The 12,645-nt window shown below is 69.6% G+C and overlaps 2 protein-coding genes across 8 annotated transcripts in view; one reads left to right on the forward strand and one right to left on the reverse strand.

Moving 5' to 3' along the window:
* Window positions 1–79: 79 nt before the first annotated feature.
* Window positions 80–9,151, reverse strand: DTX1 (deltex E3 ubiquitin ligase 1). The gene is made up of 10 exons (XM_066978815.1): window positions 9,000–9,151; window positions 7,166–7,805; window positions 4,278–4,947; window positions 1,916–1,977; window positions 1,640–1,801; window positions 1,460–1,521; window positions 1,196–1,354; window positions 931–1,092; window positions 764–853; window positions 80–620 (listed from the first exon to the last, which is right to left on the reverse strand). The coding sequence occupies exons 2-10, from the start codon at window positions 7,422–7,424 to the stop codon at window positions 396–398; spliced, it is 1,851 nt and encodes a 616-aa protein (XP_066834916.1). The 5' UTR covers window positions 7,425–7,805; window positions 9,000–9,151; the 3' UTR covers window positions 80–395.
* Window positions 9,152–11,808: 2,657 nt separating this feature from the next.
* The window catches only part of EMID1 (EMI domain containing 1), an 11,669-nt gene continuing 10,832 nt past the window's right edge, over window positions 11,809–12,645 (forward strand). For 4 of the 7 annotated variants that reach the window (XR_010825500.1, XM_066978817.1, XM_066978816.1 and 1 more), the window contains exon 1: window positions 11,810–12,005. Coding sequence is in view for 6 of the 7 variants with exons in the window: in XM_066978817.1 (XP_066834918.1) it covers window positions 11,891–12,005 (115 nt within the window). In the remaining variant the exon portion in view is untranslated. Of the gene's footprint in view, window positions 12,007–12,645 lie in introns of all 7 variants that reach the window. The other 3 variants (XM_066978820.1, XM_066978821.1, XM_066978818.1) reach the window with 3 other exon arrangements.

Genomic DNA, 12,645 nt, shown 5'->3' on the forward strand with positions numbered 1-12,645 from the left:
ACCCCCCGCGGCGGTGCCACCCAGCACCCCGTCCCCGGCACGGCACGGGCGCGAGGGCGCGCGGTGCGGGGACGCAGCGGGACGCGGCGTGGCGTGTATTCAGTAACACCGAGACGTACACATGGCACCGGCTTGGACGCGGCTCCGTGGGGCGGCGGCAGGTGGCACAGGCGGCACGCGGCGGCGGCTCACGCGAAGGGGCCGCGGGTGGACGCGGCGCAAAGCACCAGCCCGCCGCGCTGGTGGCCAGCCGGGATGGGGACGGGGACGCGCGGCGGGTGGCACCGGGGGGCGAGCCCACCCGGCAGGGCTGCGGCGTCGGCGGCGAAGCGGCGCGGGCGGCGGGGACGGCGGCGCGGGGCCGAGGGGGCGGCGGGGAGCCCCTCGCCCTGGCCTCAGTCCTTCAGGGTGGCCTCGGAGACGCCCTGGGCCAGCAGCTCAGCCAGGACGTTGTCCAGGTAGTTGGGGTCGGGGTAGCCGTGACCCGTCAGGTTGGAGCCGAACTCGGTCTTGTGGTGGATCTCGTTCCACACCACCGTGTCCGACTCGCCCGTGGTGTTGGAGGTGCCGATGGTGAAGATGAGCCGCCGGTCCCAGGCCACGATCAGCAGCTTCAGCACCTGCGGCACGGCCACCGCTGCGTCCCTCCCCTCCGGCACGGGCACCCCAAGGGCGCACGGGGCCGACCCCTGGGACCATACCTACGTGGGCGCATCCCCACCCAGGCACCCACGCCACCCCTGGGGACGCTGGGGACGCTCACCTTCCTGCCCTTCTCGTTGTCGGGCAGGTAGCAGTGCCGCGGGAAGCCACGCGCCGTGAACTTCTTGCCGGGGTTGGGGTGCTCAGGACCCTGGTGGGACGGCAGAGGGGTGAGCAGGCGGCACGGGGACACCGGGACGGGGGTCCCGGGGGACATGAGCAGCTCACCTGGATGCCGGTGGGGATGTCGTAGACGATCCGGATGGTTTTGGAGTCGGTGTAACCCGGGAGGGAATGGGGGATGAGGTGAAACTCCATCTTCCCGGGGGGCTGCGTGCCCGTCTTCTCCCCGTAGATGGCCTTGCAGGTGGGGCACTGCAAGCTGCCGTCCTGCGGGGGCACAAAGGGTGGGCATGGGGGCCCGCACCCAGCCCTGCGCCACCCACCCATGGCAGGTGACACGGTCCCCACGGTGTCCCCAGGCGGGTCTCACCTTGTTGCCGTTGTTGTACATGGCCACGAGGCAGAGCAGGTGGTACATGTGCCCGCACTTGCCCAGCTTGCCCACCAGCTCCGGCTTGATGCCGCGGTGGCTCAGGACGCCCTCGTAGCCCGAGGAGGTGACGAGCCGCTCCATGCAGATGGTGCAGTCCTGGGACAGGGGGCACGGCTGTCACCCCGGGGCTGGGGAGCACGCCAGCCTCCCTGCCCGCCCCCTGCCCTCCCGATGTGCCAGCCTGACCCTGTGGCTGCTCACCTCGTCCGGGGGGGTCTTCACCTTCTGGATGTAGCGCCGCACCACGTCCTCCGGGTTCTTGCCTGCCGTGGGTGGGGAGATGCTGGTCAGAGGCTTCCCACCTTGCCCCCCGGCCCCGTGCCTCAGTTTCCCCTCTGGCCGCCGCCCCGAAGGTTTACGGGGACGCCAGTGGCTCCTTACTCTTTTTGAGGTGCTTCTTCTTGGTTTTCCTGCAGATGCCGCTGACCCCGGGCACGGGCTTGATGTCGCTCTTGCTGACGGGCGGCGGGTGCAGGATGGGCTTGGGCGCGCGGGTCAGGCAGACGGGCAGCCCGGCGGCGCACATCAGGATGCCCGTCATCCCTGCGCGGGGACAGGCAGCGCTGTCTGCACGGCCATGGCCCCCCCCATCCCTGGCCCACCCCCCTGGAGCACCCATGGGTGCTCGTGGGGCCCCCCCCTCTCCCCCCCCGTTACCTGCCAGGGCAGGATGGACGGGGCCGGTGCCGTTCAGGTTCTTGACCGGGAGGGCTGGCACCCTGCGCAGAGACGGGAGGGAAGGGGCTCAGCGGGGCTGGCGCTGTCCCCCTGGCGCGTGGCACGTCCCCAGGGTGGGGTGTGGGGCAGGGTGTCCCCTAGCCAGCCTTGCTGGGGAGGGGGACACAAGGGGATGTGACCTGCTGCGGTGTGACCCTCTCTGGGGACCCAACAGCGTGCGTCCTCCATCGCGGTCACCGCAGCGCCAGCCCACCCCAAGCCCCCATCACGGTCTGTCCCTCCATGTCCCGTTGTCACCCTTGGGTGCTGGCAGCTGCTGGGGACAGCGGCCACCTCCCCTGTCCCTGCCTGCAGCCATGGGGATGTTCCTGCTGCCCCAGAGGGTGCCACCCCCAAGGAGAGGACACCGGGCACTGCCGCCACTCTGGGCACCCCGCTGGCACCCAGCGGGTGCTGCGGGTGGGTGCTCCTCGTCACCAACAGTTCCCACAGTGGCAGTGGTGGCCTCGGGGACTGCTGGAGAAGCCACAGGAACCCGTGATCCCCCGTGGAGAGATGTCCCCTGGCCCTGTCCTCTCGGTGGCACCGTTGGCACACACCTAAGGGAGAAAGGGGGTGGCACACGTGGCCGTGGGGGGGCCGCCGTGCCCGCGTGCGCCCATGCGTGCATCCCCCTGTGCACATCCCCGTGCACTCGGTGCGACCTGGGGGCTCGTGGTGGAGGTGGAGGTGGCTGTGCCCACGGGTGGGTGGGCGCTCTCCTGCCCCAGGGCGGCTGCTGGTGGGGGGGGGGACGTGGGGAGAGCCCCCCGCACCGCAGCGGCACTGCCCGTGCCCTCCCTGCCACCTCTCCCACTCCCAAACGTGACCAGCCAGGTGCGATCCCCGCCCCGACCCCCACGTCCCCACGCACAACCCCGTGGCCACAACGCAGGCACAAGACCCCAGCCCCGGGCAGGATCTGGCCCCCCTCTGCCCCCCCGACACCCCAGGCCGTCCTGTAACCCTGCCTGCCCCCACCTGCGGTGTCCTCCCCGTGGTCCCCAAACCCACCCTCAGCCACACCGAGGCTACAGGGGACAGTGGTGGCCTCGGCGCTCCTCGTCCCCTCCTACCTGTCCATGGGGCCGCGCAGGACAGGGGCGGCGTGCTGGCACGGGGACGGGGACGGGGACGGGGACGGGGACGGCTTGGCCCAGCACACGGAAGCGAAAGCAGCGCGTCAGCAGAGGAAGGAAACACGCCGGGGGCTCGGCGACCCTGCGTGCCCCCCTGTCCCCAGCCCCACCGCCCCTGTCCCCAGCCCCAGCTGGCTGCAAGCTGCGGTTATGGGCAGCAGGGGACACACAGAGGGATGTCCCCGCACTGGGCAATGCTCCCCAGCTGCCCCACGGAGCCCCACAGTGCTCGGTCTGTACCCAGGTCCCAGGGGACAGGCACATCCGCAGGGCTCGGCCCGGCAGGTGTTCCCACGGCACGCGCCCCAAGGCGGAGGTGGCACCCAGCGCGCTGTCACCGCCACCGCACAGAGGTGCCCCGCTGCGTCTCCCAGCCCGGGGCCGGATCCTGCCCGTGGTGGCGGGAGGCGGGGAGGGATGGGACAGGATTTCCTTCCCCTCGTCACCCACGAGGGCTCAGTGCCAGCCCTGGGTGCTCGCTCCCCTCCTGGCAGCTCCCACCGAATAGCCAGGGTCTGGATCCAGGCCGGTTCCCAGCTCAGCGAGTCCATCCACTGTCCCCTGCTGTCCCTTGGCTGGTGACAGCCCCGTGCCCAGAGCCCCACAGGGACCCCTGGCCAACCCACAGAGGGATATGGCCATGGGGACTTGGCCACCGCGCTGCTGGCCTTGGTGACATTCCCTTGGTGAGTCACACAGGGGACACCAGGCTGTGGTGCCCGCAACCATGTGTTCCCCTGCGACCTGCTTGGTGGCATCGGGACACTCCGGGGTGACAGACCCCACACTGGACAGTGGGGACACAAGTTCCCTGGAAGCTGGCACCCCATCCCCAGCCAGCACGGCACGGTGTGGCACGGCACAGAGTGGCACAGCATGGCACGCATGGCACGCATGGCACGGCACAGCACAGCGCAAACCACCACAGCTCCAGGCACCAGCACTGTGGAACGGGGATGTGCCACCACGTCCCCACGCCTGGCGGTGACACGGTGCTGGGGCAGGAGCGGTGACAACTGGCGCTGTTCCACGAGACAACAGCACAACCCACGCCACCTCCACTCCCCTCTGGTGTGCCACCACCCCGTGCCACCTCGCCCAGCATCCACAGCAACACCACACACGTCCCCTTCCCCAGGCCACCCTCCCCATGCCCGGCTTACCCCGGGGGCACCGCGGCGCGGGCGCTGACGCCGGCCCCCCGCTGCGTGCCGGGCCGGTTGAGGTTGTTGAGGCCGGGCAGCTGCGCACCGCTGGGCGCGCTCTGGCTGCGCCCAAAAGCCCCGGCGGGCACCCTCGGCGTCTCCCCCTTGGCCACGCCGCCCGCCACCGTCCCCGTCCCCGCCGGCCACAGCGTGGCACCGGCGAAGGTGCTGCTCTGCCGCACGGGCAGCGTCCCTGCGCCGCCGGGGTAGAGCTTGCGGCGCTGCGAGGCCAGGATGGCGTTGGAGGCGGCGCGGGTGCTGTTGACCAGCAGGCACTGCTGGCACGAGCAGGGCTGCCCCGTGCTGGCGCCCACCGGCCACGACTGGGACTTGGGGATGGAGCCCATGGTGAGCGGGTAGGCCAGGTCCATGCGGCGCCGCAGGCGGCGCTTGCGCTGCGTCTGCCGGTTCATCTGCGACATGCTGCTGAAGTAGATGAGGTAGCAGAAGCCCAGGGAGGAGAGGTCCAGCCACGGGTGCTGCTTCTCGTAGGCGTTCTGGATGGTGATGCAGATGTCCATGTCGTAGGGCGTCCACGAGCTGTTGTCGTTCTCCCACTCCCACACGATGCCCTTCCCCGGCGCCGAGGACGGGTCGTAGAAGTTCCTGCGCACGGGGCGCATGGTGCCTGCGGGGACACGGGGCTCAGCACCCGCCTGGGCTGAACCCGTGGCCGCACGCACGCGTGGCCCCGCTCCCAGCCCATCAACCTCCCCCTGGGGAAAGGGACTTTGGGCACAAAGCCCCGCAGGGTGCAGGACAAACACCTGCAGCCACCGGGCGCGATCGATAGCGGTGTCTGCAGCGCAGTGCTGGCTGCACATCCCTCCCCGGGGACTCGTGGAGCGGTCACGGTGGTGCTCGCGCTCCCACACCATGTCCTGGCCGAGGGAAGGGTGATGCTGCTCGACCCCGAGCGCTTTTTTCCATCCCTTCAGCCAACATGTCCCTGGCTGGGGACACATTTCCCGGTCAGGAGGGGTTTCCTTACAGCTGTGAACCAGGGCTTGCTGTCACGGTGTTGTCCTCGGCTCGGCTCCCATGCAAAGCCAAGTTCTGCTCCCTCCCTGTTTATTTACAGCCAAAATGGTCTCGGCAGCAGCCTCGGAGCTCGCCCAGCCCTACAGGGCACACGTCTCAGCCCCCAGCCCCGTGCCCCTGCACCTTGGCCGCGCCGTGCCCTGCTCAGACAGCACGCTGCGCCTCCATCCCCGGCCGGCAGCGTTTGCCCAGCCCTATTAACGACTCTAATAAGGGCCATTAATCACTGGCCAGGCAGGCAGCAGCGCCTGGCCCCAGCTGCCGCCTGGTGCTGAGGCAGCGCTGCCCGTGGCCCCGTGGGGTGGGTCCGTGCGCCCCGCTCACAGCCGTGCCCTACATCCCACTGCCCATTCATGTCCGTTTCCCAAACCCCACTGCTGGCTCACATCCAGATCCCCCCGATGGCTCACGTCCACGTCCCGCTCACATCCGTGTCCTGCCTCCCGCTTGTGTTTGCCTCCACCCCCCACATCCCACGGCCTCCCTGCATCCACGCCCCTCATCCTGCTGCCCGCTCGTGCCCACATCCCACCGACGTCCCGCGGGTGCACGCCCCCGCTGCTCGGAACAGGGTCACCTCGTTTCACACCCGTGGCTTTGTCCCTATGCCGAGCGCCACCCCTGTCCCCAGCCCCCCAGCCCACGCTGGAGTGGCACCGGCAGGACCCTCAGAACAGGCCCCGCATGTCCCCGGGCACCACGGACATGTCACCTCGGCAGGGGACAGCCGGCAGCACCCGCTCTGGTGGCACGCCACCCCCCCAAACCCACCCCAGCACAGGCACGTGTCCCCAGGAGCACCCGGCACCAGGAAATGGGACATCTGGGGACCTTGCAGACAAGCATCGCTCAGCACGGTGCACGGACACAAGGGCCCCGCGCCACCCCCAAACCCTGTCACTTGTCCCCAGCGAGTCCCCCGGGGCGCAGCCGGCACGTGCCGGTTTAGTGGGTCACGGTTAATGGGGTTTGGGCCGGGAGGCGGCGCGGGACGGGGCTTGATTTCCCCGAGGACGCCCGTCCTGGTTGTGTGGCCCAGCCGAGGGGGCGGCACGTGGCCGCAGCCCCCACAGCCGCCGAAGCGGGGCCGCCCGGTTCCTCTTGTCCCTTTTCCAGGAGGGAAGGGAACGGGCAGGGGGAGTCCTGGGGGGGCTGCGGTGGGGAGTGGGCCCAGGGGGGCCAGGGGAGGACAGAAGGAATGGGACGGACAGACGGCTGGGGAGGGGATGGACAGATGAAGAGTGGGTGGGTGGGTGGGCGGATGGACGGATGGATGGATGGATGATGGACGGATGGATTGACAGATGGATGGATGGAGAGAAGGGGGGATGAATGGATGGACAGACGGACAGATGGAAGGATGGGTGGAGAACTGGATAAACAGGTGGATAAATGGATGGATGGATGGATGGATGGATGGATGGATGGATGGATGGATGGATGGATGGATAAATGGATGCAAGGATGGACAGATGGGCAGATGGACGGACGGACGGACGGATGGATAGATGGATGGATGGACGGATGGACGGACAGATGGTCAGTCAGGTGGACGCATGGAATGACAAACACACATCGGGATGGCTGGCTTGGCGGACACACGGATGGAATGCTGGACGAATAAGCTGTGCTACGCTGGGACGGATGGCTGCATGCATGGAACAAAGGAAGGGAGGAGCGAATGAAGCAGCAAAGCGAGGACACGGACAGCCGGACATGCCTTGGGACAGACGGACCCATCCCCTGCCATCCGCCCCCGGCAGACCCCTGGCCGCCCGCACACCCATCCCAGCACCTCCCCTTACCCGTGTCCTGCCGGAACTGGTGCATGGACTGCAGGTCGATGACGTAGGGCGCCAGCTGGACGTCGACCTGGCCCAGCACCACGCTGCCGCGGGCGTCCTCCTTCAGCACGTTCTCGATGTGGTGGCAGACGGCGGCCGAGTAGGGCCGCCAGCGCCCGTGCTCGTTCAGCCACTCCCAGACCACCACGCGGGCCAGGTTTTGGGGGGGGAACCCCAAAGTGCCGGAGGCCAGCAGGGCCCCCGTGCCCTGCCGCGCCATGGCCGGGGCCGGCAGCTCAGCACCGCGCCATGCTCCGCGAAGGGACACGCGTCTCGGTGGTGGGGGATGAGGTGTCCTTGTCCCTGCTCGCTGCTCCCACCCGCTCCGGGGCTCAGCAGGGGTGGGAGGTGACACCCAGACCCCCGGGGCACCCCGTTCTGCTCCACCGGGGCCGCCGCCGCGCCGCGCCAGGGCGATCCATCACCCGGCACCGGGCATCGGGCACCGTGGGCACGGCTCCGGCTCCGGCAGTGTCCCCCAGGCTCGGCGGGGACACTGGGGACCAAGTGACCCCGGGCACCCCCTCTTTCTCTTCCTCCTCCGGGCACAGACAATGTCACCGGTCTCTCCACGGCTCCGAGGACGCCACGGGGGTGTCACCTGCAAAACAGGACCGTGGCAGCGGTCAGCTGTGCCCCCGCCCTCACCGGTGGCAGCTTGGGGACAGTCCCCATCGCCCCGCAGAGGCCCTGGCTGTGCCCGCAGCCGGGTGGCATGGGCTGTCTGCCAGCCCCTCGGCCGTGACAGCAGAGCAGGGGGACAGGGGACAGGGGGGACAGGCGGTGCGAGGACAATTGTTCCCAGGGCTCGGGGGGGGGACAACCAAAAAGCCAGCGAGCTCTGTGGCCCCACACAGGCGGCTGCGTGCCGGGGAGCCCGCGGCCCTCCAGCTCCAGCCGGCGCTGATTTATGATCTGCACTGCAGGCATTGGGCTGGGGTTAGCCTGGGCCGCATGCCCCGGCCCCCCCGGCCTCCCCAGGCCCCCCGGCCAGCCCCTCGCCCACTGCCACAGCCCCACAGCCCCCGTGCAAGGGACGGAAGGGGATGGGGGGGGCTGTTGCACGGACACACGCCGAGCCACGGACAGACAGAGCGACACAGAGCCGCGCGCTGGCACCCGCTCCCGGTGACACAAACAGGCAGCGGGGACCCGCGCAGACAGACAGACAGACAGGCAGGCAGGCAGACAGGCAGACGCACGCCGGGGCCCACGGCAGCACGACAACAAACACCCACGGGGACACGCACGCACACACACACACACACGCGTGTGCACCCGCGCTCTCGCCCGGCACCCCCCGGCACCCCAAGCACCGCAAGAACCGGAGGGGCCCAACGACGGGAGCGACCCCCCCAGGGTCCATGGGCCACGGGGCAAGGGGGAGAGGCCAGGCCTGGCCCCACGGTGCCCACGGTGCCCGGCAGCCCCGGTGCGCGACAATCCCAGAACACAATAACCCCAGCGCACGGCACCCCCGGTTGCACGGCACCCCCCGGTGCGCCACAACCCCGGCGCACCGAACCCCCCCCCGGTGCACGACAATCCTGGTGCACGCTACCCCCAGTGCGTGGCACCCCCCCGCGCACAGCACCCCCGGTGCACAGCACCCCCGGTGCGCCACAATCCCGGCGCACGGCACCCCCGGTGCGCTCTACCCCCCGGTGCGCGGTACCCCCCGGTAACCCCCCGGCCGCCGCCGCCGCCGCTCCCCCCCCCCCGGAGCCGCCCCCCCCGGCCCCGCCATGGCCGCCGCCGCCGCCGCCCGGCCTCGCCCGCGCCCCCCCGCCGCTACCTCCGGCAGCCGCAGCCGCAGCGGGACCCGCAAACCGCACCGGGAGCGGCGGCGGCGGCGGGCGCGGGGCCGGGCGGCGGCAGCGCTCCGGCAGCGCCGGGCGGCCACGGGCACCGGCGGCGCGCACGGCCGCGCGGGCACCCGCGGCGGGGACACGCGCCGGGGAAGCGGGCACCCGCACCGGGGGCTGGGCGCTCTCGGCGGGGACCCCCCCCCAACACCATCACCACCCGAGACGGTGGCGCACGCGTGGGGTGCGGGGGGTCCCCACCCGGGGGCCCCGTGCCGGGCAGGGGGTGATGGAGGGGGGGGGAAACTGAGGCACGGTGGGGGGCTGTAGAGATCGGGGGGGGTTGGGGACAGGTTGGGGACGGCGCGGTTGGGTGCCCCCCCACGCACCCACCCCGTGTCCCTCCCGGTGCCGTCGCCCCACGGCCGTGGGCTGGGCAGGGCTGGGCGCGGTGGCCTCGCAGTGCCACCTGGTGGCCTCGCGTGGGGGGGTGGCACCGGGGCTCCACGCGGGACCGGGGGGGGGGTCGCGGGAGGCCGGGGACAGCCGCGGGGCACGGTGGCACTGCACCTCCGCTGGCTCGGCTCGGGGCCCGGGTACCTGCCTGGGCCGTGGCATGGGGACGTGGGGACACGGAGGTGGGACATGGCATGGGGACATGGGGACACGGAGCTGGGACATGGCACAGGGACACGGAGCTGGCACAGGAACAATGGGACATGAAGTTGGACCACGGCATGGGGGCACGGGAACACGGGGACATGGGGACATGGAGCTGGTATACGGCACGGGGACACAGAGCTGGGACAGGGACATGGCATGGGGACACAGAGCTGGGCATGGCACAGGGACGTGGATCTGGGCCACGGCACGGGGACATGGGGACCTGGAGCTGGGACGTGGCACGTGGCAATGGGACAGGAACATGGGGACCTGGAGCCGGGCCAGGGAGCAGGGGGGACAAGCTGAGGGTCCCCAGAGCCCGCAGTCCCCCAGCACCCCATCCCCATCCCTTCAGGGGACGACGGGGACGTCCCAGACCCAGGGCCACGTGCCACCGTGCGGTGTGTCACCTCCTGCCCCACCCCGGGGGACCTGCAGGACATCCACCCCCAGCGTGTTTAGTCTGAGGAGGAGGGGGGTGACCTTCATCTGCTCCGCACACCGCTGGGGTAAACAGCACGGCCCCGTCCTGACAGCGGGGACACGGGGACACGGGGACACGGGGACATGGGGACATGGGGACACGCCACGTGGCCGGGGGGGATGTGGGGACCCCAAACAAACCTCGGGGCCTTGCACACACATGTGCATGTATGCACAGACACGTATGCACACACATGCACAGACATGCATGCACACACGCATGCATGCACAGACATACATGCACACTTCCATGCACATGCACACACACACACTTGCATCCACACACACGGATGTGCACATCCATGCACACACACCCATGAATGCACATACATGCACACTCATGTGCACACACACACGTGCACGCACACAATTGCACACACACGTGCACATACATGCAGGCACTCACAGTTGCATGCACGTTTGCACACATTTGCATCAACACATATGCACACACATGCATGCACACACATACGCATGCACACCCACACGCATGCACACGCATGTGCACACCCACACACACGCTGCCCATGCCCCACACCCCACCCCCCCCCACACACGCACACCAACGCCCCTGGCAGGGACCACCCATGCGTGGCCCCATCCGCGCACGCCTGCTCCTTGCACACCCCCGGCACACGGACCACACACGTGCACACACACACGGCAGCGGAAGCGCAGCTGGGGCGACCCAGGCGCTGCGACGTACGCAGCCCCAGGCCAACATACACACACTGCTACCTGTATACAAACACCCGCCGGACGCACAAACACACCTGCACGTGTGTGCGCACACACGGGGACCGACGGCACGGGCACGCAGGGACACTGGGATGTGCGCACGGGGACACGGAGACGTGCAAATGCAGGCAAGCACCCAGGCACACACGTGCACGCAGGCACACACGTGCACACATGCATACACGCATGTCTGCGTGCACAAAAAGTGCATGGATGTGCATGCACATGCACATGTGCACACATATACACACACATGCACATGTACACGTGTACACACATGCTCACACGTTCACATACATGTGCACACATGCATATATACATGCACACACAGGCACACACACGCACACAAATGTGCACACACATTCACACACACGTGTGCACACACTCACACACGCGTGCACACCCCACGCCAAGCACCACGAGGCTGCTCCCACCCACAGACAGCCCCGCTCACACTGCACGGGGCCGGGGGTCTCCTGCCCCACACCTTCCCCCTCTGCTCTGACCCCCCCATCCACAACCCCCCCCCCACGACCCCCCCACCCACGAACCCCCATATCCATGAACCCCCCCGTCCATAAACCCTCATCCATGAGCCCCCCACGTCCATGAAGCCCCCACCCGTGACCCCACATCCATGACCCCCCATCCATGAACCCCCCCATACCCATGACTCCCCATCCACGACCCCCTGTCCATGACCCCCCCCATCCATGACCCCATATCCATGAACACCCCCATACCCACGACCCCCCATCCACGACCCCCTCCCCGCCTCTCCCCCCCCCCCGACCCCCCGCATCGCGCCCCCCCACATCGCGCCCCCCATGTCCGGCGGGGCGGAAGGCAGCGGCTGTGGGGGGGGTCCCTTCCTCCCCCTTCCTCCCCCTTCCTCCTCCTCCTCCTCCTCCTCCTCCTCTCGCTCCTCCCCGCGCCCCCGGTGCCCGGGCAGCGCCGCCCCCTCGGAGCGGGCCGGAGCGGGCCGGAGCGGAGCGGCATGGGGGGGCTCGCCGGGGGGCTCGGGCACCGCTGCCCGCCCCTGCCCCTGGCGCTGGGGCTCTGCTGCCTGCTGCTGCCCCCCGCCGCCGCCTCCTGGAGCCCCCAGCCCCGCAGGTACCGGGCACCGGGAGGGGGGCACCGGGAGGGGGGCACCGGGGGGGGGGCACCGGGGGGGGGGCACCGGGGACCGGGCAGAGAAGCGCCGGGGGGGGGGGGCCGGGCACGGGGGTGTTGGCACCGGGGGGGGGGGTCCAGAGGGGGCAGGGGCTGCTTCGGGCTGGGGTGCTGCAGACCGGGGGGTGCTGGGGGGTACTGGGGCTTCCAGGGCTTACTGGGGGGTCCTGAGGCTGGTAGGGCTTACTGGGAATGCTGGGGGGTACTGGGGGTTAACGGGGCTGCTAGGGCTTACTGGGAATCCTGGAGTGGTGCTGGGGCATACTGGGGCTGGCAGGGCTTACTGGGGGTGCTGGGGGGTACTGGGGCTGGTAGGGCTTACTGGGAATGCTGGGGAGTGCTGGGAATGCTGGGGGGTACTGGAGCTGGTGGGGCTTACTGGGAGTGCTGGGGGGTACTGGGGCTTACCAGGGCTGGCATTGCTGCTGGGGTTACCAGAGCCACCAGGGTGCAAAGGTGCTTGGACACGCTGGGCTTGCTGGGGCTTACTGGGGGTAACTGGCTTTACTAGGGGCAAACAGTCTTACTGGGGGTGACTGGGATTACTGGGGGCGACTGGGCTTGCTGGGGGTGCTCAGC

This window comes from Anser cygnoides, chromosome 17, assembly GCF_040182565.1.
Source record: "Anser cygnoides isolate HZ-2024a breed goose chromosome 17, Taihu_goose_T2T_genome, whole genome shotgun sequence".
In the NCBI taxonomy this organism is placed as follows: Eukaryota; Metazoa; Chordata; class Aves; order Anseriformes; family Anatidae; genus Anser; species Anser cygnoides.